The 26,952-nt window shown below is 55.2% G+C and overlaps 3 protein-coding genes across 9 annotated transcripts in view; all 3 read right to left on the reverse strand.

Moving 5' to 3' along the window:
- ELAVL3 (ELAV like RNA binding protein 3) overlaps positions 1 to 510 on the reverse strand; it is a 16,364-nt gene extending 15,854 nt beyond the window's left edge. For all 3 annotated transcript variants that reach the window (XM_019659332.1, XM_019659333.1, XM_019659331.1), the window contains exon 1: positions 93 to 510. In XM_019659332.1, coding sequence (XP_019514877.1) covers positions 93 to 101 — 9 coding nt within the window. In that variant the 5' untranslated portion in view covers positions 102 to 510. The remainder of the gene's footprint in view (positions 1 to 92) is intronic.
- Positions 511 to 2,881: 2,371 nt separating this feature from the next.
- On the reverse strand, positions 2,882 to 19,898 carry ZNF653 (zinc finger protein 653). 2 transcript variants are annotated; one of them, XM_019659302.1, is made up of 9 exons: positions 19,245 to 19,898; positions 13,506 to 13,549; positions 11,126 to 11,341; positions 6,179 to 6,787; positions 5,869 to 6,049; positions 5,673 to 5,784; positions 4,457 to 4,571; positions 3,536 to 3,635; positions 2,882 to 3,303 (listed from the first exon to the last, which is right to left on the reverse strand). In XM_019659302.1, exons 1-9 carry the CDS (start codon positions 19,535 to 19,537, stop codon positions 3,126 to 3,128), a joined length of 1,848 nt encoding a protein of 615 aa, XP_019514847.1. In that variant the 5' UTR covers positions 19,538 to 19,898; the 3' UTR covers positions 2,882 to 3,125. The 2 variants fall into 2 exon arrangements, with proteins under 2 accessions (XP_019514847.1, XP_019514846.1); XM_019659301.1 differs by having other exon boundaries at positions 6,179 to 6,790.
- A 102-nt stretch (positions 19,899 to 20,000) lies between these two features.
- Positions 20,001 to 26,952, reverse strand: part of ECSIT (ECSIT signaling integrator) — a 19,374-nt gene continuing 12,422 nt past the window's right edge. For 3 of the 4 annotated variants that reach the window (XM_019659304.1, XM_019659303.1, XM_019659305.1), the window contains 6 exons: positions 24,796 to 25,207; positions 24,221 to 24,444; positions 21,404 to 21,461; positions 21,140 to 21,288; positions 20,855 to 20,960; positions 20,001 to 20,363 (listed from right to left, as the gene is read on the reverse strand). In XM_019659304.1, the coding sequence (XP_019514849.1) occupies positions 20,116 to 20,363; positions 20,855 to 20,960; positions 21,140 to 21,288; positions 21,404 to 21,461; positions 24,221 to 24,444; positions 24,796 to 25,207 (1,197 nt within the window). In that variant the 3' untranslated portion in view covers positions 20,001 to 20,115. The remainder of the gene's footprint in view (positions 20,364 to 20,854; positions 20,961 to 21,139; positions 21,289 to 21,403; positions 21,462 to 24,220; positions 24,445 to 24,795; positions 25,208 to 26,952) is intronic. The other variant, XR_002125878.1, reaches the window with a different exon arrangement.

A 26,952-nucleotide genomic window follows, 5' to 3' on the forward strand; every position in this document is an offset into this window, starting at 1 on the left:
CCCCCCCCCCTCGCCCCGCCACTCCATCTCCGCGGAGCCTATGCCTAACCCCTTCTCGACCAAATTCCCTCTCAGCGACAGGGAATACCTACAGTGACCATTCTTGTGTGCCCAGCGGGCGCGGTCCGTGTTGAGGGCGGCTCCGGGGGTCGTGCACTCCTTGGGGGGCGCTCGATGCTTACGCCGGGGTCCTGTCTGGGCCGCCTCTGACACCGCCGCTGCAGAGATGTCGGTGAAGGTGGCGGCTCCCTCGAGGGCCGGAGACCGGCCCGAGCCCGGGGACACGCGCGCGGATAACCGAGCCCCGGAGTGGTCTGCGGGCAGCAGGGGATGGACAGAGGGAGCGGGCGCGGGAGTGAGAACGCCCCCTGCGCGGCCCTGCGGGGCCGAGGGAGGTTGAGCTTCCCGACAGAGATCGCGGCGCTCTGCCTTCTGCCGCCGCCCCTCAGCCCGGCCTGTCCAGTTCGGAGTGCTCAGTTCTCTCCCCTCGCCCGCCCTCCCTCCCACCCTCCGGCCAGCGCTGCGCGCTCCGCGATCTGGGCCGCGCAGCCGCCGCCCCCAGCCCTTTATATCAGCAGCTGCCAGCGCCGGCGTCGCTTATTGGCTGGAGCAACCGAGCCCCGCCTCCTCGCGGCGCCCGACGGCGCGGCAGGTGGAAGAGAGTGCGCGCTGGCCCTAGTAGCTTCCTGGGGAGTCCTGTCGCCAGATTTGGGCCCTTTGCCCCAGCGGATCCTGCTCCCTGTCTTGGCGCCTCTTTTTTGGGAAGGTTTTCTGGCCGATGGACAGGGCCGGCACTTCTCTGTTTAGCACCCAGAGCTGGAGGAGTGAAGAGGACAAGGAGGTATCCGTGGCCCGATTGTACGACCTTCCGGAGGTGCTGTCCACCAAGAGTATTGGAAAGGGAAAAGGAACCAAGATTTCAGTAGGCGGAGGCCTGGGTCCTCAGACTTGGGGGACCAGGTGTAGCCCCCCAAGACCAAGGGAGGAAGGTGGCGATAGCAGGAATCCTAGTCTGCCTGCAGTAGGACCTGGTACCCTGTGGGCTAGGTGTCTCTAGGATTCAAAAAGCGGAGACTGACACCCCACAGTTCAGGGGCACTCAGCACTGCTGCGAAGGGGGTAAAGAGGTTTGGGGCTTAGGATTCCAGAAAAATCCCGCTGGTGCCCTGCAGTGCTGTGAAACCACTGGGCCTTCTCAGACCCCATAAACTTGGGGTTGGCAGATCTGCCATGTAAATGTCCTGTCTTTCCGGGCTCGTGATTGGTCGTCCTGTGGAGTCATGCTCCTGTTCTGCTGGGGAGGACCTGGCCATTACTAAGGTGTGGCGAATCCACCGTGGGTGCGCAGGCGCAGGTGCAAGTTCACGTCGGGGCGGCCATCACGCAGTTTGCTCACTAGCGCGAGACACCTGCGAGTGAGGCTTCAGCACCACAGACAGCGCCCTGACGGCCCCATCGAGGGATCTGCGGTAGGGGTAGCCAGGACCCCCTAAACCCGAGAGACACAGTTCCCACCCTATCCTCGTCCCCGAACTCTCTTTTAGGTTCCAGACTGTCCGTGAGTGCCGTCAAGCCCTGCGGGGAGAACCTAATTTGACCAATCAGGGACAGCCCTCGAGAGAATGAATTGCGAGAGGACGCCCTCGAGATTGAGCCAATGAGGACGCGCGTAGCAGAGAGAGCTGCCACGCTTATGGAGAGGGCAGGCCAATCATAGTGGCCCGCACAGTCTGGGCGGTGGCGAAGCGGGTCCCCAGGTGTCCCCTGTAGGGTATGCCGGGGCAACGTGGTTGTCGACCCTGGAGACCTGGAGCAATGGCTTGTTCCCCCATCCCATGATCCTCCCGGTCCTGTCGGATCAGAAGCTGCGCCTATGCCGGAAGGGGGCTACTCTTGGGTGCGCAGACCCGACTGCGGTTCCCATGGAAACTGCTGGCTCCGGCTATGCGGGGATAGTGAAGGGGACTGAGCCTGGTGGGAGAAGGGGCGACTGGCGGGGGGCGGCCCCAGCGGCCGGACCCGCTCATCCTTGCCGACACTTCTGTCCCTGGCTGGGGTAGCCCCCGTGTCCGAAGCATAAAATAAGACTTGAGCAGCAGCCCCGCCCCATGAGCTGGTGAGGAGTCAGCAAGGCCAATCTGCACAGGGCGCCTCAGGGCTCCCTAGGGCACGTGCCCAGGCTCGCGGCTGCGGTCCCCGTGGTCACGTGGCTGCAGCCATCAGGACCCAAGCGGCTTGCGCGCCACCTGGCGGCCACGCTGCCTGGTCTCACTCCCTGGCTGCCTGCAGGATGAAGAGGCAGCGGCAGCCTCACCCTCTTCCTCTGGGAAATGGGGCCAGGGCAGCCACCCCTATCCCTGCAGCTTCCTGTTCCAGGAACACGCTGAGCTCATTCTACCTTGGTGCTTTGGCACTGGCTGTTCCTTCGGCCTGGGGTTTACCTCCCCCAGCTTTCTTCAGGGATGGAACCTTTGTTATTCTGGTCCATGTTCAATTGCCACCTCCTCAGAGAGGCCCTCCCTGACCATCGACCTAAACAGCACCCCCCGGAAATATACTACTCTATTTTCTGTACTGAACATCTCCCCAACGGGTCCCTGAGCTCTCTAGGGTGGGGAATGAGTGACTTATGAGGGATTTTAGGACCAAGCGTCAGTACTGAGTCCTGGGAGATGTCCAATGGCCTCCCTAGGCCCCAAACCACACAGCCCTGATCGTGTGAGAGGAGGGTGTTCAGGGTTGCCCAAGCACTGCTGAGGCTGACAGGAAAGGGCCCTGTCTGGTGTGCAGGGGCATCCCCTTCCTCCCCCGCCTCAAGCCTTGTTCAGGAAAGGGTAAGAGCCCATTCCCCTCAAAATCATCCAGGCCTCAGGAAAGGACATCTCCTTTCTTGCTCTTTAATCTCGCTCTGTTCTCTTGAAACTGTTCCAGTAGTGCAGCCCCAGGCGCCAGCTCCGGAGACAAGGCGGGGTGGGGTGAGGGGACCAGCCCTGGGGCGGGGTAGGGTGCCTCCTTCCGGCCTGCGGTCTGAGCAGCCCCCGCAGCTGTCTCATGGGCCCAACAGGCCCGGGTGTAGCGTCCGAGCGAGCACACGAATAAATAGGGACGGTCAATGGTCGGGTGGGTCAGGCGGGCTTGTGGTCCGGGTGGCTTTTGAGCGTGTGGAATTTGACGCTGTCCAGCTTCTCGAAACGCTTCCCACAGCGCTCGCATGTGAAGTTGTACTGCACCTCGGCCATGTGCTTCTTCATGTGCCAGTTGAGCGATGCGCGCTGTCTGCATTGGTAGCCGCAGATCTCGCACCTGCAGGGAGTTGGTGGGTGGCACCAGGGCGGGGTCAGAGAGGGCGGGGCTGGGGCTCAACCACAGGGGCGAGGCTGGCCCCAGAAAGGGGCACCACCACCTGGGACTTGAGTGCAAGTGGAACTGGGCATGGCAACTCGAGAGGTGGAGCCCGATAGTAAGACCTGTTTCGTAGGGGTCCAGGCCGGGATCCCCTCCCTCCCAGCTCCCTCGCAGGATGCCCATCACTCACTGCAGAGGTGTCTCGCCGGTGTGCGTGCGCCGGTGTACCTCCAGGTGGTTTTTCCTCTTGAAGGATTTGCCACAGGTCTCACAGGTGAATTCACGGACACCTGGGGAAAACGCGAGGCTGAGGCTCCACCCTTGGAGAGGGGGCTGTCAGGTGTCTCTGCTGCGCTGCAGAGACCAGACAGGGTGTAGACAGACCAAACCACACATCTTCCGGGCTTGATCACCAACTCTAATAAAGAGAAGGGCTAACAAAAAGGGAGACTCACAGCCCCACCTGAGACTTGGGGAGGCTGCCCAGGAATACCCTGAGCAGAGCTGGGATGTGAACTCGGGTCCCTGCGGTGCACAGGGTGTAAAAATGGTCAAGCCAAGATGGGTCTAAATTTGACCCCAATATTTGAACTTTGAGGCAACTTCACATAAAAACCCAAAGTTCTGGTCTGGAAAAATTTTCAGCTGTGCCCTCATGCTGGGCACAGATACCAGTGCTGGCTACTGTGTCCGCAGCCCAAGCCCTAGGCAAAGGAGGAACTTGGAGCAGAACAGAGGCCCTGTCCCAAGCTCGTTCCACCATCCTGCCCATCTGGGGTGGTTCACTGTCCTCCCTTAGCCCCGAAACTGCTCCTGCATGAGACCTGCTTATATTAATAAGGGTGGGGAGGCCATGGGGCCCCAAGCTGTAGAAGAAACAGCCAGCCCTTGCCCAGTTCCACGATTTATAAGTCAGTGTCACTGTGACTTGTACAGTTCCAGCTTAGCACCAGGGAGATGCCTAGAGGGCACCTGGTTAATCGCCGCACTTCCATCATCTCATGCCAACCCATGTGGAGGACGGAGGTGGCTCTGAGAGGGGCAGTCCCATGCCTGAGTTTGACCCCACCTGCCCCAGCCCTGGCTCTGAGGCCCAGGCCCTGGGCCTGACCTGAATGGATGATCATGTGCCGCCGCAGGTGGTTGGATAAATAGAACTTCTTGCCGCAGCCAGGGTGGGGGCACACTTTGGTCTTCCCTTTCCGGTGCACGAGGTTGACGTGATTCTGGGGGTGAGACAGGCAAGAGTGGGGCTGTGGGTGCTGTGGGGACAGTGAGGGCAGCTGGGAGGCAGGCTGGGGCTGAACTCGCTGAAGGAGGGAAGAGGGGTGCCTTTGCCCTTGGGATGGACTCCCAGCTCGGAGATGGGGCCCAAGGGCCAAACTGGGATCAAATAGCAGCTTTACTGAGCACCTGCTACAGCCAGGCTCCGAGATGGAACTCCAGTCAACTTTGTCATAACCCTGGGAAGGGGCCCAGACATTAGCCCTGTTTATAGATAGAGAAACAGGCTCCAGAGGCTCAGTGGTTTGGCCAATGTCTCACAGGTGGGCAGTGGCAGGGCTGGGACTGGATTCCAGGGCTGTCAGCCCCCCAGAGAGCTCTTTGCTATGGTGGTATGTTGCCCCTAGGGCCTGGGGCAGATAAGATACTCCCCAAGTCACTCATTCCTTTCTCTTTTCATTCTTTAAACTCACTAGGACATCTACAACTCCAGTGCCCAGCACCAGGCCTGGCACTGGCAGGTGCTCAATACGTGCTTAATGAAAACATGACTCAGCAAATACAAGGGTCTACTGGTGCCACCTCCTGTGCCCAGAGTGGGAATATGACCGTCTCTGCCCTTGGGGCGTCCCATCCAGGCCCAGAGGGCAAACTACAGTACATCCTGGTGGTGCAGTGACCTGGGGCTCACAGGCCCCACCAGTCCTGGGGGACTGGCGTGGGCTTCCTGGTGGGTTCAGGGGTGTCCTGAGCTGAGAGGGTGGCCTGGGCAGAGGTAGGAGGAGTTTGGGCGGCCAGAAGAGCAGAAGGGTGTGGGAAGCCACCAGGCCAGGACCAGGCAGCCACTTGGAGTGTGCAGAGAGAAGCTGCGGGTCGGTGCCCTGGAGAGTGGGGAGGCAAGGTGGCGAGGTGACGCCTGGTGCTCTGTGGCTGAGGCAGGGTCTGTGAGAAGCTGCTAAGATCAGCTGGGGTGAGTGAGCATGTGGAAGGCAGGCCTGTGGCGCCTGCTGGGGCCCTCCACAAGCCACACTGCCCACACCCCAGCTTATAGGCATCTGAACACAGAAGCAGGCCCTGCCCAGCCACTTGGGTGGTGGCCTCACCTGGAAACTACTGAGGGCCACATACACCTGGCTGCAGCCCTCGTAGGGACAGTGGAACATCTCGAGTAGGCCATCAGCGTCCATCACCCGTGACCGCTTGCTCCGCCGCCTCCTGGAGGGGAAGGGTCTCATGGCGTCAGGACTCCCACACCCGGCCAGCTGTCCTCGTCTCTGCCCCCACCCACCCGACACCCACTTTTCAGGCTCCTTCGGGATCTCATAGATGATGGCTGACATGTCGCTGCCATCCAGCTCCTCCCCGTCGGCCTCTGCCTCAGGCTCTGTACTCGCAGGAACTGTCGCTGCCAGCTCGGCCAGCTCTGGGGCCACTGGCTCTTCCTTCTCCTCCTTTTTGAGCATGTACAGGTCCTCCTTCTCTACGGGGTGGACACAGGGTGGGTGTCCGTGGGGACTAAGGCTGTCGAGGAACCCGCTGTGGGGCCACTCCTTCCCCTCCCCCTCCCGCATTCCCCCCAGCCCTCCCAGACTAGCATGGCCCCCCAGACCTTTCTTGGTCTCCATGCCTGCCATGGTGGCGGGGTCCATGGTGCTGGGCTGGCTGCCCTCAGGCTCCGTCTGGGTGTAGGCTGCCACACCCTCCATCATGGAGCAGGGCACCTCGTCGCCCAGACCCCCATTGGGGGTACCGCTGCCTGCTGCCACGTTGAGGTGGATGCCCTCGGCCGTGAGGGCATCATAACCGGGGCTTGCAATGATGATCACCTGAGAGCCAGGCACCATGCCTGGCATGGGACAGCTGGCCACCACCTCTCCCAGTGCCTCCTGGGGCATGTTCTCAAAGAGGGTGCCAGGGCCCGGGCCCACCTGCACAGGCACTGGCACGCACACCACTGTCTCCAGAGTTTCAGGCCCACTGCCTGCTGGGTTGGGGCACAGCGGGGTGCCCTGCTCGGCCAGGCTTTCCACGTGGTGGACATCAAAAGGGATGTGCACGCCCTCTTGTGTGATGAGTCCACTGCTGCCCACTGGGCTAGTGGGGGTAACTGCCGCTGTTGCCACTGTCACCTTGGCTGGCTGACTTTCAGGGGGCTCCTCGGAGTCAGAGCCAGAGCCGGAGCTGGACGAGTCAGAGCTGCTGACCACCAGGCCATTGTCTACTGTGGTGACAGAGGAAAGGGGACAGTTACAATAGTGGCAGCAGCAGCTGGTGTTTGTTGAGGGCTCACCAGGGCGCTGTGACTCCTCACTGCCACAAACAGCAGTCACTTCTCAGTCTCCAACCTCGGGTCATTCCTGCTCCTCAAAAACACTCTCCTCCCTTGGCCTCTGGACCCACTCTAGTTTCTTAGCCCCTCCCGCATGGTTCCTTCTCAGTCTCTTCTTTTGCTCTTATAGGTCTGGAAGGTTCTAGCCAGGGCCTCTCCTGAGTGCTCTGCTCATCCCAGGGTCTTAGCCAGGGTGATGGTGTTAAATACAGCCCTGACTGTGACATCAGCTTGGTTTCAATACAATTCTCACACTATCTACCTGGACTTAGCATCAGACACCACAAGACTGCTCCACCTCAGATGCCAGCTGAAAGTCCTGGGCCACTTGTACTTCTGGTACTACTAGACTGGGAGTTCCCACAACCGACCCCCCCTGCTCAGGTTTGATAATTTGCTAGAACAACAAACAGAACTCAAGAAAATGCTCTACTTCTGATCACAGTTTTATTATAAAGGATGTAACTCATCAAAAGCCGGATGGAAAAGATGTATAATGCAAGGTACAGGGGTAGGGGCACAGAGCTGCCAGGCCCTCTCCAGGTAAGCCACCCTCCCAGCACCTCCACGTGTTTACCAACCTGGAAGTTCTCTGAACCTCATTGCTCAAGAGTTTTTATAACCCAGTTTCCAGCCCCTGTCCACTCCCTGGGGATTGAGGTAGGGCTGAGAGATCTCTACCTTCTAATCACGTGTTTGGTCTTTCTGGTGACCAGTCCCCCTCCTGAAAGTATCCTGGGGCCCCTCCCTGAATCACCTCATTAGTATAGACCAAGGTATGTTCCAAAGGGGCTCCTTATGAAAGGGACTCATGATAATGAAAAACATTTCTATCACTCAGGGAATTCCTAGGGTTTTATGAGCTCTATGCCAAGAACTGGGAACAAAGACCAAATATCTATTTTTATGATGCCACCACCACCCTGGTTCCTCCATGTGGACAGCGCCTGCCTGGTCCTCCGGTGGAGCTGCAGACTCTTACGTCCCCCTGCCTCCTCTGCTGCTCCCACCCCACCATGGGGGTCTCACGGACATCTCATACTCCACTCAGCAACTCTGGGCTCTGAATCTGCACTCAGAAAAAGCCCGCAGCATTCACGGATGTCCCTGTCACAGTGGGTGGCAGCTCTGTCCTCTAGCTGCTCAGGCCAAGTCCCGGGGCTATCCTTGACTTCTCCCTTTCTCTCACACCCACTTCCAATCTGTCAGAAAAACCTGGTGGTGCTGCATCCAAAATACATCCACAGGCTGACAGCTTCTCCCACCTCACCTGTGCACTCTGGTCATGTCCCCATTATCCCCCTGCCAGGACCATGCAGTCCCTTCTACCTGGTCCCCTGGCTCCTACTTCACTCCCGCCTCCCCAGTCTGTCCTCCCTGCAGTGCCCACAGGGAGCCTACGAACACCTGCTTAGGTCATGTTCCTCTTCAACTGAGAACTTGCTCATCACTTTCTGTGAAAGAGACAGGCCAGATGCTCACCAAACCTGAGCCTGTTCCTCCTGATACCCAGGTAGACTACGTCTCCCAGCATCCCTTGTAGATAGGTGTGGTCACACAGCTGAGTCCCAATGGAATGTGAATGGTAGTGAACTCCCAGCCAGGAGCTTCCACCTCTGTCCCCACCAGCCAGCCAGGACTCAGCGGAGGCTGGAAACCGAGAACAGAAAGAAACTGAGTCCTGGGATGGAAGGCAAACTTGTGGGTCAGGAGCACTGGGGTGTGTCTGTTTCAGCAGCTGGTCTTACTGAGGTAAGGCCCTTCCCAATTCACTGGGCAAAGCAGCCACAGGCCACACTCCAGCCCTGCTGGCCTCCCTCCCGTGCCTAGGGACACTAGACAGCTTCCAGCCTCAGGGCCCTTGCACTTGACATTTGCTCTGCCTGAACCCTCTTCTCTCAGACACCTGTGTGGGCTCCCTCCCTCACTCCATCAATAGTATTTTTTTCAGGGAGGCCTCTGACCACCTTGTCTTTCCTTTATTTTCCCCCCAAATACTTACTGCCTTCCAGTGTACTCTGTATTTTACTAGTCTACTGTAAGGGGTGCCTGTGCAGTCCCCAGAGCCCACAAGGCTGTATGGTACAAGTGAGCACATGTTTGTAAAAGTGAATGACTCTCAGACTAAGGCTGTGATGAAGGCCAAAGGGGCTGACATTTTACCCAGGTGTTCAGTGCTAATGTCCCCAGATAAGGAGAAACTGGGGACAGGAAAAATGACTGTCCCTAAAGTTACACACTTGTGACACAGTTGGGACACGCTGTCTGGGAACCATGTGTCCCACAACCCAAGAGGGTCACATGGAGAGTGTAGGCTCTGGAGACAGACAACTGGTGTGTGTGTGGGGATTCCAGTGCTTGTTCTTCCAGCTGGGTGAACACAGGTGCCTTATATAATCCCTCTGGGCCTGGGGGTAACTTGGCACCTACCTTTGGGTATATAATGAGCAAATATGTGTAAAGGGCTTAGGAGTAAGCTCCCTATCAATGTTTCCCACTATCTTTAGTATCCTAGTCGCCCACCCCTGACTCAGGCCCTGGGGTGGAAGCAAGGGTAGCAGGGGATCGGCCCCTTCTTCCTGTCCCCGGCTCTACCCTGACGGAGGGGCAGCCACCCAGTGAGTTGGGGGGCATAGCTGGGTGTGCATGTGGGTCCCTGACTGCAGCGTCCAGCTGTTAAGGCTGACACTGTACTTCTCTCAAGATGATAACAGCACTCACGACTGTGCACCCCCAGCCTCCCACAGTCCTGGCAGGAGGTGCTTTTCCTGAGTGAGAGGTGGCAGGGTTGCCCCAGGCACAGAGCAGATAAGGGTGCTGCTGAGGGAACAGGGCTGGGTCAGGGACACAGCCACTCCCTCATGGCTCCCAGCACCAAGGGCAGACCTGGCTAATCAATCCCAGGGTTCATTCCCAAGAGCCCAGATCCAGCAGCCACCAGTGTCAGTGTTAGGTTGAGGTGCAAGGGGGCTCCTCGGGGTGTCACACACATCCCAGCTGGACTCGTCAACAGATGGGCCAGTCATGTTACTCCCAAGGCCTTAATTTCCTCAACTGCTCAGTAGGGCTAATGACAGGGCAGTGGGGAGGACTCAGAGTGGTTTGGAGTGCGCCTGGAGAAGAGCACAGGACAGGATGGCCGAGGGGCAGGCTGCACGCTGGAGGCCTGACACAATGGGACGGCCATTGGCCAGGGTGCCTACCCAGAACACCTCTCGCCCAAAGCTTCCCCTCACCAGCTGGGATGCCACCTGCTCCGAGATGCCTGCCAGCAAGCACTCAGCCCTGTGACTGACCCCACCCTCAGTCCTGGTAGGGCACCTGGCAGCAGGCCCCACGATCTTTCTCACAGCTCATGCCAAGTCCCTGAAGCAGGCGGGCAGCCCCTCACCCACAATGTCTCCTCTGCTCCCCCACCAAGTCCCACTGGACCTTCGTAACTGAGTCCCTCCCAGTCCTGAGCTGGCAGCCAGCCAATTCATGTGACCAGTGTGGGATGGCAGGAGAGGGGCAGGGACGCTGAGAGACGAGGACTGCGGGGTGATGGGGGGATAGAGAATGAGAGACAGAAAGGGTGTGAGATGGAGGAGAGATGGGAGAGATAGTGGAGGGAGGCATGGAAAAGGAAGGAAACAAGAGAGGGAGAGAGAGGAAATACAGGAAGGATGAGTGGGAGATAGGGAGAGGGGGAGGGAGAGGGAGAGGGGGAGAGGGATTGAGATTGGAGAGTAAGGAGAAGGAGAGCAGGGTGGACAGAGGGAAAGACATGAGACTGGGAGAGACAGATCTTGAACCAGAGAAAGGGCCAGAGAAAATAAAGGAAGAGGAAGAGGCCAGGGGAGAAGAGCCACCCTGGTGAGTCTGAGGCCCAGTAACCCTTCCCTCTGTCCAGCCACTGAGCCAGGTTTCCAGGACCCAAAGCCCAGCCCTGCCTGCGAAAGGCTTGGGCACAGATGGTCAAATTGCTTTGTACCTCAGCTGTCCCTGTGAAACAGGGACCGCCTCTCAGGCTCCGTAAGGACTGAAAAGATTGCAGTCTGGCTCTATGAATCCACGCTCCAACCCTGAAGCTAGAACCAGTGCCATCTAGTTGCTGTGATATTTATGACAGTAGCCTAAGGCTGGCAAGACCCAGGAGGGCAGGGAGTCCAGGGTGACTCTCCGCTTGAGAGGCTGTAGACCTCCAGACACTGGAGGCCACTGTGTGCCCTCGTGCTGCAGACCCACCTTTGTCACTGTCGGGGTCTGAGTCGCTGAGCGGCTTCAGGGGTGAGTGCAGGTCTTGGAAGTAGCGGTGCCCAGCTTCGCACTGCCACACGGCTGTGGTGTACAGGCCAAAGGTAGGGTCCAGCTCGGCCAGGTGCGGCTCATATGGGCAGCGGTGCTTGTGGTCCTCGTACCAGATTACCACGTTCTTCAGGCAGTTCACATTGCGTCGCCGCCCTGCACACACAGGGCCGGGGTGGGTGTGAGGGGCAGGGCTAGGCCACCCATGGCTGCACGGCCCCCAGAACTACCTAGGCCTTCTGGCTCCTAGGGATTGCGACAACCTTGAGCCCTGTCCAGGTCTGTCCCCTGCACACACAGGGCCGGGGTGGGTGTGAGGGGCAGGGCTAGGCCACCCATGGCTGCACGGCCCCCAGAACTACCTAGGCCTTCTGGCTCCTAGGGATTGCGACAACCTTGAGCCCTGTCCAGGTCTGTCCCCGGTTTACAGGTGAAGAAACTGAGGCTCAGAGAGGTGGGACACACCCTGAGATAACAGGCTGGCCAGAGTTACCTAGATGAGTTAAGTCATATAAACAGTGGGGCGAGCCGCATATAGGTGCGCAGTCATTGTTAGCTGCTTCTTATTGTTGTAATCAGTCCCTCCACCCCGCTCAGCTCCCACCCTGGTGCCCTAGTCTATTCCAGCAAAAAACCACCAGAGGGCGCCTGTGGATACTTGAGTCAGGTCACATCCCTTCTCTGCTCAGAATCCTCACTGGCTCCCAACTCACTGGGGGCAGAAAGCCACAGCCCTCCCAGAGGTTCACAAGGCCCTGCATGTTCTGCCCAGCCACCTCCTGTCCTCACCCACTTCCGCCCTTCCCCTGGCTCACTCCACTCCAGCCTCATGGCCTCTTCCCTGTTCCTCAACTGAGCCAGGCGTGGTCCTCCCTCAGGGCCTTTGCATTGGCTGTGTCCTGGGTCCTTTCACTCAGGTGTCTTCTTCACTCAGCCCACCCTCTCTTTCCCTCTAGCAGACCTGACTTTCTGTCCTTTTTCTAGGTAGCACCTAGATACCATCTAGGCTTATCTGTTTCTGTTTCTTGTCTGCCTCTGGCACTTGGTGTCAGCTCCCCAAGAGCAGGGACACTTATCTGTGTTGTTCTTCCTGTATATATGAGGGGGTGGGGAAGGTGGAGTCAGACCACCAGGGTTCAAATCCTGGCTCTGCTAATTTCTAGTTGGGTGGCTCCAAGCAAGTGATTTGCCTTCTCTGAACCTCAGTTGCCCGCTCTGGCCAGGGGAGAATAAAGGGTACCCATTTCCTGAGGGCTGCTAGGGAGGAGGTTAGGGAGTTAAGACATCAACAGGACACAGAATGGGGCTGAGCACACTGCGAGTGCCCAAGAATTGGTACCAGCAATATGTGTGACAATTCTGGTCCCTCAACAGAGTGGGAGAAAGGTGTGCCCCCAACCTTCCAGGCTGGGAGATGAGGAGGGGGCCCAGGTAAGGTCTTTGGGCCTAGAGATGCTGCCCAGGGCCTCCAACAGTGACAACCATGGGGACACCGCCAGCAGCCGCCTCTCTAGACCGCCACTTGCCTCCTTATCTCCATCCCCACCCTTTTGGGATTTGGGGGTCACAGTCTTAGCTCACCTGGCCCCTGCCTCTGAGAACTATGAGAAGGAGTGGGGCTCACTGCCACCAGACAGCTGTCCCTGGACTGCTGGCTCTCACCCTACTGGACATGGCCCAAGACCCACAGCCCCAGGGCTCAGGGTCAGGAGAGATGGGCTCCAGGCCTCTGCTCTGACTGCCCACGCCTGGCTCCTCTTGAGCCTGGCACATAACATGCCCTTTAGGCCCTGGCACAAGCTGTTCCCTCTGCTCTTCCTGACTCTTCCCTGGCTGACTCCCACATACCGGGAAGGAGAACTGAGGAGCTATGGGGACCACTAGGAGACTGGAGGACCTGAGTTGCAGTCTAGTACTGCCATCTTCAAGCTGTGTAGCCTGGGGCAGTGACTCGGCCTTCCTGGGGGTCTTTATGTGTGAGATGGGGATGATGAGGGCACACAATGGGCAAAGCACAGATTTAGTCCTGGCCCCACCCGGGGCTAGGTCAGGCTCCTCCTCTGGGCCCCAGTGCCCCAACTTCTCTATCGTAGCCATGCTCAGCCGGTCCCTTGTCTTTCCCATGAGACTGTGGGCTCTGTGAAGGCAGGGCTGGGTCTGTCCTATTCTGCACAACGCCTGCCATATGCAGGCCCTCCAAAAAAGGCCCCTGAGAGGATGAAGAAGCAAAGGGGGATGGAGGGAGGGAGAGAGGGAAAGAACAACAAAGCCAGTTACTCCCGACACCCGGTCCCACCCCCCTGGCTGCAGTCCTACTTACTTTTCTTCCTCTTTGGCTTTTTAGGGACCTGCTCCCAAGGCTTCCTGTAACAGAGAGAGGCAGCGGGGAGTGACGCAGGGCCTGACTGATGATGAGATGATAACAGCAACTCCGGCTACTGCTCATCCTGCTCTGGGGCAGAATGTTAACTTCTTTCCTGGGCCTGTTCTAGATCTTGCGACCCTTCACTTGGGCTCTCTCCTGCATGGACCCCAGCCCTTGTAGGGAGGTCTAGTATCATCACCCACCTCACAGAGTAAAACTCTGAGGCTCACTCAGCTGGTGAGGCCTCCAGCCCAGGGTCCCGTAACCAGAGAGTGGAGAGGTCAGAAAGGGGTACAGAAAGTTGGTGGTGGTGCCATGCAGAATTCTAAGATGGCCCCACAGTCCCACCCTCTGGGGTACATGTCCTGTATAATCCTCACCCCATGAGTGGGGCATGCCTGTTAATATGACAGGATACCACTCCTGTGGCTAGGTGACTGAAGTAATCAAGAGGGAGCTTATGGAGGTGGGCCTGACCTAATCAAGGGAGCCATTAAAAGGGTCCTGCTGAAGTCAGAGGCCAGAGGCTGAGAATGAGGGGGTCACGTGGCAAGGACATTAGAATGAACTGCCTCCAGGAGCAGAGAGCAGTCCTGCCAACAGACAGCAAGACTGCAGGGACCTCAGTCCTACAACCATGAGCACACGAATTCTGCCAAAGCACTGAGGGAGTCTGGGAGCAGATCTTTACCTAGTTTTGTCTCTAGATGAAGACACAGCTGGCTGATACCTTGATTTCAGTCTTGTGAGACCCTGAGCTGAGGACTCAGCTATAAATGTGCCAGACTCCTGACCCACAGTGAGATAATAAATTTGTGTGGTTTTAAGCCACTAAGTTTGCGGTCATTTGTTACACAGTAGTAAAACCGGGGTTGCCCAATCCAGGGTCCTGCAGAGTCTGTCCCCCAGGCTGGCCACGAGCCCAGGGAGATTTTCAGACACAGCCTGGAGGGCTGGCATCGCTCCCTGACCCTAACTGCCTACTCTACGAGGGCCCCAGCCCAAGGTGCTCCCCCTCCAGCAGTCCTGCTCCTGCAGCCAGCTCGGGCCCAGTCAACCACCTGCCTCTAGGGCCTTCCCCACGCTGGCTGAGGCTCAACACCCCAATTGCATGCCCCAGTGAGCCATGGCCTCAGGGAGCCCAGGGCAGGGCCGGGCCCAAAGGCCAGGGTCCTTATGGCCTCCTACACCAAGATGGCCATCAGGTGGGTTCCTAACCCCACTTGGGTTACCTGGTTCAGCACCAGCTCTACATAGACTGAGGGCAGGTACTTTGGATCCATCTCTCCCGGACCCTCTAGGGGCCTCCCTCTGCCTTCCTGCCACCATGCTTCCAGGTCTGCCCACCTCACTCTGGCGGCTTTCTTGTTCTTCCTTTTCTAAGCTGCAGCAGCAGGCTCCGTGACCCTGGGTGAGTGGCCTTGTCTCCCTGTGCCTCAGTTTCTCCATCTGTAGCAAGGGATCATAACAGCACCTTCCTCATGAGGTTGGCATGAGGTTATGTACATTGTAAGTAGCTTGGTGCAGCTCTGGCAATCAGTTATCACTCAGCAAATGGTGACAATGATCATTATGATTATCAATGTTATCACAGAGCCAGACCCTGGAACACTGACCTCCTCGCTGTGGCCGGGGCCATGCTCTCACCACAAATATCCTGACAGCCAGTTCAGGGCCTCTTCTCAGCTCCACTCTGTCGTGTCTAGCCTGATAACAATTCTCAGTCGCTGAGCCCCAAGTCTTCTTTGTCCTTCCTTCCCTAGGATCTAACCTCTGCCTGGTGATCCGCTCCCCCTCGCCCATCCCAGGAGCCTCTATCTCCACCAAGGGATCAGGCTGCTCAGACCCTTCTGCAAACCCAAGTCTAAACACAGCCACTGCCACCTGATTATGGCCTCGTTATGGCTGGGGTGCTGGGAACATCTAGTGGTGGGGACAGGCTTGGCATCAGTTAGATCCCAGTTCAAGTCTCATCTCTCTATCGACTGGCTGTGTGACCTCAAGCAGGTCCCATCCCCTCTGACCTCAGTTTCCTTATCTGTGAAATGTGTATAACAGCAGTGCCTCCCCCACAGAGCTGCTGTAGGGATTAAATGGGGTCAGGCCACATTCTGACCTTAATGTAGTGCTTTCTCCTTCAACCCAAACTACCTTCCCCCACTGCCTGCGTCTCTAAGTTCTACCACGTCTGTGACTCCCTGTATTTGTCACCTGCATTTAAGGACAACAGTTATTGTTGGGACTTCTCCAGGGCCTGGCTGTGCTTTCCTCTCAGTGGCCAGCACCAAATGGCGGCCAGCAACTGTTCTTTGCGCTCCTCTGCACTTTGCTTTCACTCTCGAGTTGATATTCCCACCAGCATCCAAACACGCTGGTACTTCTAACATCTTGGATTAAAATGACCTCGAGCCCCTTTCCTGCCAACTTTCACTCCATTCCTTTGCCATTCTTTGCCTGAGTTGTTTACACTAGCAGTCTCCATGTCTCTGACTTCATCTCTCTTGAGCCCCCTCTGGTCAGGATTTTTCTCCACCATGCCACACACTTTCTGGTTACAATCACCAGGGATGGCTGTCTCATTCAGCCCCGCAGTATTTGACCGGTAGATCCTTCCCTTGGCCTCCATGACACTGCCCTGCCTGGCCCTCCGCCGGCCTCCCAGGCCACTCCTTCTCCCTCACCTCTGACTTCTTGAAGCATGGAGAATGGCAATGGGCTCAGACCTGTGTGCTCTGTTCACACGCATCCCCTTGGCAAGCTTCATCACTGTACCATCACCATCCTGGTGACGCCCACACCCATCTCCAGCCTGGCCCTCTCTCCACCACACCACCACTCTAACCCCCTCCCTTGACACCCCATGTAGGAGTCTCATATGAAAGCTATCATTCTGAACCCCAATCTGACCCTTCTCAGTTAACAGCAACTGCAACTTTCCAGGCGCTCAGGCCCAAACCTGTGGCATCTCTCATTCCCACACTGATTAGTGAACGCTGCTGGCCTCCAATTCAACCACTTCTCTCCACTTTCCCATGGCCCTGCCCCAGTCCAGCCCATCATGGCTCACCTGGACCTTTCTGGTCTCCCAGCTCCTGCCCTCCCCTCTCATAGTGTCAACATAGGAGTCAGGATGATTCTTTCAATTTTCTCATGAGTTTAAGATGTGAAAAGACAAATACAAACACACACAAAGCTAGAGAGAAGAGTGAACCTCCTTGAACCCATCACTGGCTTTAATAACTGTCAACTCTTGGCCAACCTTCTTTCAACTTATACTCCACCCATTCTTCCCGCCACAAACACCCTGGTGAGTGTTTCTTTTAACATCTAAGCTAGACATGTGACCTCTCTGCATTTTTGAGCGGAACTCAAAATTCTGCACTTAAGGAAGGCAAAAAAATCCCACCAGAGCTCCCACTTCACTGGGAGGAAAAACCAGGGTCCTCCCTGCAGCCCACAGGCTTCATCACCTCCCTGCCCTCGTCTCCTCCCACTCCTTTCCCTCACTAATTGTGCTCCAGCTACATGTTGCCCTTGCTGGCCCATGTACAGATCAGGACACCAGGCAGGGTTCTGCCTCAGGGCCTCTCTGCACTTGCTATTCCTCCTTCCTCTAACACTCTTCCTCTGGATATCTGTATGGCTTTCCCTGGCCCCCTTCAGGTCTTTACTCAAATGCAGTCTTCTCAAGGTGGCCCTCGATACCCTATTTAAACCTCCAGCTCACACTCCTGATTCCTCTTTATTTCACTTTTATTTTTTCCATAGCCCCTATCAATCTCTCACATACTACATAATTTATTTATTAGGTTTCTTGTCTGCAGTAGACAAGCCTTTGCATGCCAGACAAGCCTCTGCCCTCTGCCCTTTAAAATGTCAGCTCCATGAGGCAGTGATCTTTTTGTTCATTGCTGTAACCTCAACACCTATACATGTGTCTGGCACATAGTTGGTGCTCAATAAATGTTCCTTAAACAAATGAATGAAGAAACACTAGAAATTCTGCTACAGACCACTGTTTCCCTTTTCCCACTGGCTGCTAGAAAGCTCCAAGGCAAATGCATGGCCCATTCGCCATTCCCACTTCACGTCTCTCGAACCCCTCTGGCCAGGTTTTTCCCTCGCCATGCCACAAAACTGCCCTTGTCATGTTCCCTGTGACTTATGCCGCAATCCAAAAGCACTGATACTGGCCTCGCTGTGGCCTTTGTTTTCCTTTCTTTTCACTTCTATCTTCTTGTCCATGTTGTACAGCCCTTGAACTAAAATCTTTCCAGGTATAAGACAGGCTATAAATAATTGAACAATTGAAATAACTGATTCCCTACCTCTGGTCACGCCTATTACCCACAGGATACTCCTCACCCAGGTTAGTATATTTTCCTGACTACCGATGGGCCCCAGGGCCAGGTTTTTGCCACTCACTGCCCAGGTTGTCTCAGTGCCCTCGCCCAGTTCTGCAGGCCCACACAGCTCCAGCTCAGGCAAACCAAGTTTCTGCAAATACCACTTTCAGTTTAGGGACCTCCAGGGGCTCCCTCTGGCCAGTTCTCCGGCTGCAAATCAAGTCTCTCCAGCAGCTTTGCAGAAAAAAAAAAAATACAGGGTCTGCAACTCCACCCAGAACTCCAATAGTTGGACACTGGCTTGAGGTTTTTAAAGCACTCATCATTTCCCGCCATGCTCTTGAGCATATGAACCAGCCTGCCACCCTGAGGAACAGTGTGGGTACAATTAGGCAGGATCTGGTTGATTCCTGACCCTTAGAATCTCTCCCCAGAGAAACATGAGAATGTGTGCAAATAAAACCAGAGCAGAAAAAGGCTTTTGTTGTAGCACTGCTTGTGACAGAAAACAAACATCATCCTAACAGCTAATACCTAGAGTGCTCACTATGTGCCAGCACTGTTCTAAGTCCTTTGCTGTATTTTAACTCATTTAATCATCACATCAACCTATAAGGCTGGAAGCGAAAAATTCCACCAACACCGCTCATTCTCAAGACAGATCTGCAAAGGCCTCTCTCTGCCCTCCACCTGTGCAGCTTACTCTGGGTTTTCTCTTCAGCTCCGTCTCCCTGGGCTAAGGTGCTCCACAGAAGCCAAGAGGTATAGAGGAATGCGATCTGGATTGTGAGGGGTCCTCAAGGTATGTGGGTTCTAGGGTTGTGGGAATGGGGCCACACACAGTCCAAGCTGGGGCACCGGAACCTCTTGAGGGGCAGGGTTGGGTGGTCCAGGGTGGGCCCATCATAGTCTCGGGCTACACTGTGGGGGTTTTAGGGGATGAGGCCTGTGAAATCCCACGGGTCAGCAGGAACCTACGGCCACGGAGGACTCAGGAGGCGGGGCCGCCCCTCCAGGGACAGGGCAGTTAGAACGCTTGCAGGTGGGGCCCGTACCGGGATTGGGCAGCCAGAGCTCTAGCGGGCGGGGCCAAGCGCCCAGGAGGCAGGTTGAGGCTGGGCGCATTCTAGGATTGGGCGGTCGGAGCGACGGGAGGCGGGGCCGGGAGCCAGGCACGCTCTAAGACCGACAGTCAGAGGGAGACCCAGGCCAGCACCCGAGGTGCTGGGCGGGGCTCAGAGGTGTTAGGGGCGGGGCCTGGGCGGAGGGGCGGGCCCAGACTCAGCGGGGGATGGGGGCGTCGCCTCCCTCCCTCCCTCCCTTCCTCCCTCGAGCCAGGCCCCCTCACCCGTGGCGACCGCTTCGCTGGCCGCGCTCCAGCGAGATGAGGTAGGCGGCGAGCTTGGCGTCGCTCCAGCCGCTGCGGCGCCGCAGGTCCACCCAGGGCCCGTGCGCCTCGCCCAGGTACACGCGCCGCACGTCGTACTTCTTCCGGGACTCGAGCCGCCGTCTGGCCCGGTCTGACTCCGTGAGCCGCGGCCGACCCCGCGCCTTACGGCCCGCCGCGCCTTCCTCGGCGGCCGCCTCCCCGCCTGCTCCCGCTTCAGCCTCCGCCTCTGCCTCAGGCGCCCGCTCCGCCATCCCCCCCTCCCTGGTTACCAGCCTCCCCCGTTGTTAGGAGCCCGACCGGAAGTGGCGCGCATCTTCAGCGCCGCCGGGTAATTTCTCACGGACTCACTACTTCGCGGCGCCAAAAGGAGGCCGAACACGAAAAGTGCGCATGCGCGCAACAGGCACGTGCAACAGCCCACCGTCTTCTTACTCCTTTTCTGTTCAACTTTATAACTTACTAGAGATGGAGGGAGGTGCTGAAAGTTTGAGGGCAACTCCAGGAAGAAAGAGACAGATGAACCCGTAGCCCTTGGGGGGTGGGGGCTTCTCCCTCCGTGACTTTATCTTGAGTGCGTGTTGAAGATGACAAGGTAAGGATGGGAGCTGTCAGGTGAAAGCAGAAGGCAGGCCTAGGTCTGACCTGTCCTGGATGCTGGAGAGCCCTTGAAAAGCTGTGCCACTAGGTATTAAAGGGGCAGGGATGCCACAATGCCAGAGGAGGGAAGGGCAGGCAGCCCCACGCCGGAAAACTTTTATTTGTTGTACATTCAAAGGTCATCTCATGCTTTCACAGCAGTCCAAGCCTGTGCCCTTGTGTCCGCTCAGGCTCAGCTCTGGCCCCGCTGCTGTCGCTGTGAATCATCTTCCTCTTCTTCCTGCCCTTCGGGTGGTGGCGGGGGCGGCTCTTCTATTTCTGAGGACGCCAGGAGCTCCCCGGTGGATGCTGCCAAGCGGAAGACCACGGGGATCTGGGCCAGGGCTGGGTTGGTCTCCTGCAGGCCCTGGATCCACTTGGCCAGTGTGGCCTGGTCATGGGCACCCGCCATGCACATGGCAAAGACAGGACCTTCCTCCACTGTTGGTAGAGACAGGCCCTCAGAGTTTATGTAGTGGAGAGGGAGTCAGCCCCCCCGCCACACACACACTTCATGCTCACCACCTTCCAGGCCAAGCTCCCTTTCAGCTTTCTTGTGTGTCCAAGCATTTGCACTAGATACTCTACATAGACTGCCTATCCCATGTTTCACCTGTGTGATGCCTCCTGGTTCTTGAAGATTCCACCAGAAAGTCCTCCCCACTCCCCATCTGAGACTAGGTAGTGTGCTCCTTCCCTGAGACCCCAAGAATATAACTTACCTGTTCCTCCACTGTCCTGGTTAAGCTTGGTAGCCAGCACAGAGGATTCCATTTCTGAGGGCTGACAGGCCTGGAGCCCCTAACGTGTGTGTGTGTGTGTGTACTTGTGGTAAATGTGCTGGGTCTCAGCCTGGACCCCACCCTCTGACCCCAAAGGCTGCACCTCATCCAGTGTGTTGTTTGTGGAGTCCTGCTCATCCCAGTTTTTACCTTCATTAATGTCAAACTCATAGTCATCCCAGCCGCTCCTCCCGTAGTCCAAGTCAAGCTGCATTGGATAGTAAAGGTTCCATTCCTCCGGGATCTCCTCCGCTTCCTATGGGGAGTGGGAGTGCAGGCAGAATGGGAGGCCTAGGATCTTACAGCCATCTACAGTCTCCACCTTACCACCACCTGGAACTGCCACCACCACCCCATCCAGAACCAGCCCTCACAAGCTCTCAGGGCAGTGCCAGCCCAACCCCCTCACCCCCCACTCATGCTTTGGGCCCTCACCCTCTCCTCAGGGGGCAGCAAGTCAGCTCTGAGGATGTGGTAATAAACACATTTGTTGCGGAGCCACAGGGAGAAGGGGCCCTCGACGAAGATAGGCCGGGCTGGGTTGTGGCGGGCCAGGGCAGCCTGTTGATCGGGACTTTGGATTCCTGGTACGGAGAAATGCATGCCCAAGGGGCCCTGGCTGAGGGGCTCAGTCCAAAGCCCTTGAGTCCACCCAACAGTTCCTGTGAGAAACTGGCTGCTCCACGCGGAGGGCCTTACCTACGATGTGAGGCTCCGTGGGATGCGCTGTATCTGTGGAGTCTTTCAAAGAAGGCATCTACAAGGAAGAGTAGGAGTGGAAGCTTGCAACCCCCAGCCCCTACAGAGCAGGGGAGAGAGAAGTTGGGAAGGGGGAGGGTCCCAGCGAATTTTGGGCCCGTCTACTGAGCCTCGTACATGTCACTCAAGCCCTCCCTCTTTCTGCTTCTGTCCAATTCGGCATAATAGCCACCAACATTTAAGATGCTCACACAGTAGGAACGTTGGAGTCCACTCACCTGTGTTAAAATCTGGACTCTGCCACAGGCTGTGTGACTTTGGCCAAGTCACTGTACCTGTGCATCAGTTTCTCCAGTACAAATGGGGATAACAACAACACTTACTTGAGATGGTTCTAAATATGCTGAGAACAGTGCCTGGCACATAGTTAAGTGCTCAGTGCTTGTAAAATTTGGAGAAAAATAACTCCACACGCCCAGAATATTCCAGAAAAGACAAAAGAAGCAAGTCCCAGTGTTTGCCTCTGTAGAGGACAGGGAGGGAAGATATACTCTATACACTGTGGCCAACACATCTGAGAGCAGACTACTGTTGGCACACACATCATCCATCATTTGAAGTTAAAAAGAACTGAAGTGGATCAGTGGATACAAACATAGAATGGACGCCTCCACTATATTACTGAATCATGCTCTGATTGAATCACACATGCTGAACGTGTGTGATGCTCTGCCACTGGAGAAAGACTTTAAAGTATATTTTTTGGGGGTAGAAAAAGTATGTTTTGCTTCGGGGCCCTTTTACTGGACAATATATTTATACAGATTTTTCATTTCAAATTTAACACTATGGAGTTTTTAAACATTTGATTGTATAATTGTATTTCATGCTAAAAATCTTGGTACCTATCAGCAGTAATTCATGCACTTATTGGACTTATGTATCAATATGCATAAATAGTTTTGATATTACTACTAACCATAATGCTGTGGTATTAAGTTCAGGATTTCTCTGCAGATCTCATTTCTTCTGCCACTAAGGATGGGCAGTCAGATGACAGTGACTCAGAAGAATTTTTTTCTCATTGGTTATGCTATCAGATATTTAGCCACTTCCATTTGTTTGTTTTTAATTTTGGTGGTGTTTTTCTCTTTTTTATTTAATACACTAAACATTTACATAGTTTAAAAGCCAACCTGTATTAAATAAACCCATGTATCTCTTCCATTCCTATTCTCTCTACCCCATCTCTGCCTGCCTAGAGATGATGATTTCTACATATTTCTGACTTATCTTTGCATTATTTTTGTGAAAATAGGCAAATAGATGTATGCACTTTTATTTCCCCTCCCTTCTTATGCTGAAGATAGCCGGCTATATCACTGTACGTACTTCACCTTTTCACTTGTTCTTTTCACCCATCTTTGATTAAGGTGCCACAGTCTGCAGGCACAGTTCGCTCTTGATGGACACTTGGATTGTTTCCCTTCTAAAACTAGGTAGTGTCAGTGACCATTTTACCATGCTTTCAGCCTTTCTGTATTTTTCATAAGGAGATGGGGAAAATAGACCATTTAAACAAAAAGGATATATGTGCAAAAAAAAAAAAAGGGATGTATCTGCTTGCAAACGCATGGGATCTTTCTGGAAGGAACACAGAAGTGATTACCTCTGGGGGAGACGGGGCTGAAGGGTCAGGAGAGGAGAGAACTCTTCATTGTTTGTTCTTATGTACTGTTTGACTTTTTAATGCATTACTTTAAAAAAATGAAGAAATGTGTTAAAAACTACCCTGCAATCTGTGGCTACACTCAAGGCCAAGTCTCTGTTCTCGCTTACCTGGACACCACTATCCTAGCCTCTCTGCCCTCTCCCCCAACATCTAACATCACCCACACAGCCATTAGAGAGCACTTTCAAAATGGCAGCTCCTTCCAGAAACTTGACTTCCGTCCCATCCCTCCTCTTGGCTCTCTCCTCACCAACAGGTTAAAAAACCATCATCCTCCATGCTTCTTCCCCACCCCGACCTCCTGCATCAAAGGAAGCTCTTTAAGCATCTCCTTTAACTCTCCAAGCCTCAGCACGTGCTGCTCCCTCCCTGGAATACTGTCCTCACCCCTCCTGTCCTGCCTGAGCCCAACTCACCTTCACCTCCTCCAGGAAGCCCTCCCTGCTCCCTGCTCCTTCTGGGCTACCACAGCCCCCAGGCTTCTCCATCTCAGAACCAGTGCCTCTGAGGGAAACTGTCTGTTATTCAGTGTCAGCCTCCATAATCAGACAAGTGCTGTGAGGGGCTTTCTTTGGATCCTCCATGGCCTGGCATGAGTTGGCCCCCAGGACATGGGGAGGAATGGGATATTTCATTCAGTCATTCAACAAACTGCTGAGTGTCAGCTTTGTGTCAGACCCCACGTTGGGCCTTGGGTGACAGGGGAAACTGAGTCACAGTGAATGAGCAACCAAGGTCAGTAGAGGGAAGCAGTGGTCAGGAAGGGGACCCTGAGGAAGGGATAATGGTGCTGAGACTGGAAGAACACGAAGTCCCTGGGGAAGTGTTCCTGGCTGAGGGAACTGTGAGCGCAAAGTGTAAAGGCCTAAGGAGGGAACTGGCACAGATCACGCAAGGAACAGAAAGGCAGGCAGATGCTTGGATTATAGGGTGTGTGGGGTGAGAGGTAGGAGCAGAGGTCAGGAGTCAAGCTGCCATGAGGAGTGAGGGCAATGGGAATCTAGCAGAGGCCTCAGCCTGGAATCATGGCCTGTTGGGCTGAGTGAAGGGGGGCCCAGGCCAGAGTGGTGGCCAAGGGTGGATACCTGGTAGACGGTGACCCTGGCGCTGAGATCAGGCTCCATGTGCCGCAGGCCCAACCTGGCCAGGTCCACGGGGTCCTGGGGCAGGTCCTGGGGCACTGGGAAAGGGTTGACGTTCTTGAAACGGGAGAACCACAGCTTCATGCGCACGAACTTGAGCATGGGATAGCTTTTGCGTCCAAATATCTGAATCAGCAGGAACTCCGTCTCCTTGTTGGGCATCACCCCTGTGCCAGGTAGATGGTGGCAGAACCTCAGGGAGGGGAGACGCGGGCCACAGGGACCAGCAGAGGGGACCAGGACCAAGAAGGAATCATGGGAGGGCCAGATGGAAAGAACCAGAGAAAGGGAGAATTGAAGTCAGGGAATTGATGGCAGAGAGGGAGGACAGAATCCAACAGAATTTAAAGGAAAAGTCAGAGAGAGGAAAGATATGAGACAGAAAGACTGAGAAAGACGGGAAAGGGGAGCAGGCCAGACAGACAGACAGGAGACAGTCAGAGCCATGCAGTGATGGAGGGGCCTTGACCCAGGAGGGGGAGACAGCCACTCCCTTGCCGCAAGCCTGCTGGCCTCACCGTGGCTCTCCATCTGCTCCAGGACAGCAATCCCGCACTCCTGCTGCCGGGGGTAGTGGATGAAGATTTTCTGGAAGATGGTGCGAGGCTGGAAGACCTCCTTGGGGAAGATGTCGAGCAGCAGGTTGTAGACAGCCAGGTCCCGCTCGACACCATACTCCCTCATCTTGCGCAGGGCCAGGTAGATAAAGTCCACGTGGCCCCGCTTGTGCACATTGTGCTGCCCGAAGTTCTGCAGGGCCCGCACAAAGCTGTCCCGTGCCCCATCCGGCGCCTGGCTGAACAGCTCCTCGTGGGGTGCCAGGGTCTTGGCGGGTTTCCGCAGGGGCTCAGGTGGGCGTGGGACCAGAGATGAGTCAGAGTTGTGGGCGGCTGAGCTGCAGTGGAGGCCCCTGGGACCCTGGGAGGGCACCTGGGGAGAGAGAACCACTGCTGGAATCTGGCACCTTCCAGTGCCCCTAGGGGACTGCCGGATTGGCTCTTTCCTGGGAAAAGTGCCAATGGGCATCCCTAAGGGCCTCTGAGAAAGTGTGCTGTGGTTACAAATCCAAGATCAGGCACCATTACAGACAAGAAAACAATGGTAAAACTTCCACGGAGGCAATGTGGCAATATTCACTGCGAGGACAAACACCCTCTGTCGCAGCAATCCTGACAGCTCTAAACACACGTGCACTAAATGACTTTTGTGTGTCCACTGTATCAGTGGACATGGCCCCCGTGTGCATCAGCAAGGAAATGATAAAGCATATGGCCGTGAATTTGGACAAGGAGCACCTACGGCTGTAAGACACACTGAGGAGGTCTCGTGTGAGCTTCGAGGTATATTGTTAAATGGAAAAAAGCAGGGTGTAAAACTGGAGTAGGTTCCCATATGTATAAAAAAATCCCTCAAACTTATATACAGTAGATCCTCATTACTTGCAGATTCCATATTTGCAAATTTGCCTACTTGCTAAAAGTCATTTGTAATCCTCAAATCAATACTCTCTCATGCACTTTCCCAGTCACTCATGGACACGTGCAGTTGAGTCACCTAACACGTTCCCAGCTGAGGTTGCTCTGTCTTCTTATTTCTTATCTCTCATACTGTCAACAACTGTCCTTTTAGTGCATGTTTGTCACATCTTTTTGTTGGTGATTTTGCTGTTGAAAATGCCCCCCAGGTGTGATGCAGAAGTGCCACTTAGTGTTCCTGCGTGCAAGAAGGCTCTGTTGCTTAGGGAAAAATACATGTACTAGATAACTTTCATTCAGGCATGAGTTATAGTGCTGTTGGCTGTGAGTTCAATGTTAATGAATCAACGATATATTAAATAGTTGTCTTTAAACAGAAACACACATACAATAAGGCTATGTATTGATTGGTTGGAGAAAATGTACCAGAAGCTCGCAGGAACCTTACCCCATATTTCCCTTGGGAGCAAAGGTTTAGTAATCCCTAATTCAGTGTATGCAGCAACTTTATAGGCTATAACTACAGCAAATAATGAGAATTGACTGTATATATATTTTTTGCTTCTGTGATGTATCTCTGGGAGGAAATACAATAAGCGGGTAACATCTCTTGCTTCTAGATGGGGAGCTAAGTGGTGGCCGGACAGGAGGACAGACCCTTGTCATGATGTAGCCGCAGAGCTTTCTGAATTTTGAACTATATTGCCCACTGTAACTAACTGTAGTGCCTCTTCAAAAGATAAATTTCAAAAACTGAGTTAAAAAAAGAAAATGCAGATTTTGGAGTCGGTAGGAGTCTCAGCTTGACTGTCCTCTGCCAGGTGACACCCACATCCCACTTTACTGCTCAGGCCTCAGTTTCCCCATCTGTTACAATGGCATCTCCCTTGGGTTAAGGAGAGATCTTGTTTCCAGAGTGAGGCGTGCATGCTGCTGGGAGCAGACAGACCAGATCCCTGTAGAATAGAAGTAGGTAAACCACTGTTTGCGGGCAAATCCAGCCAGCGGCCTGCATTTGTTAATAAAGTTTTACTGAAACACAGCCATGCTCATTCATTGTGTTTGGTGTGGGGCTGCTCTGTGCTTGGCAGAGTTGAATAGTTGTGACAGAGACCGCATGGCCTGCAAATCCAAAAATATTTACTATCTGGGGCCGGCCGAGTGGCGCGATGGTTAAGAACTCGCTTGGGATGCCAGAGG

This window comes from Hipposideros armiger, unplaced genomic scaffold (assembly GCF_001890085.2).
Source record: "Hipposideros armiger isolate ML-2016 unplaced genomic scaffold, ASM189008v1 scaffold_298, whole genome shotgun sequence".
Classification (NCBI taxonomy): Eukaryota; Metazoa; Chordata; class Mammalia; order Chiroptera; family Hipposideridae; genus Hipposideros; species Hipposideros armiger.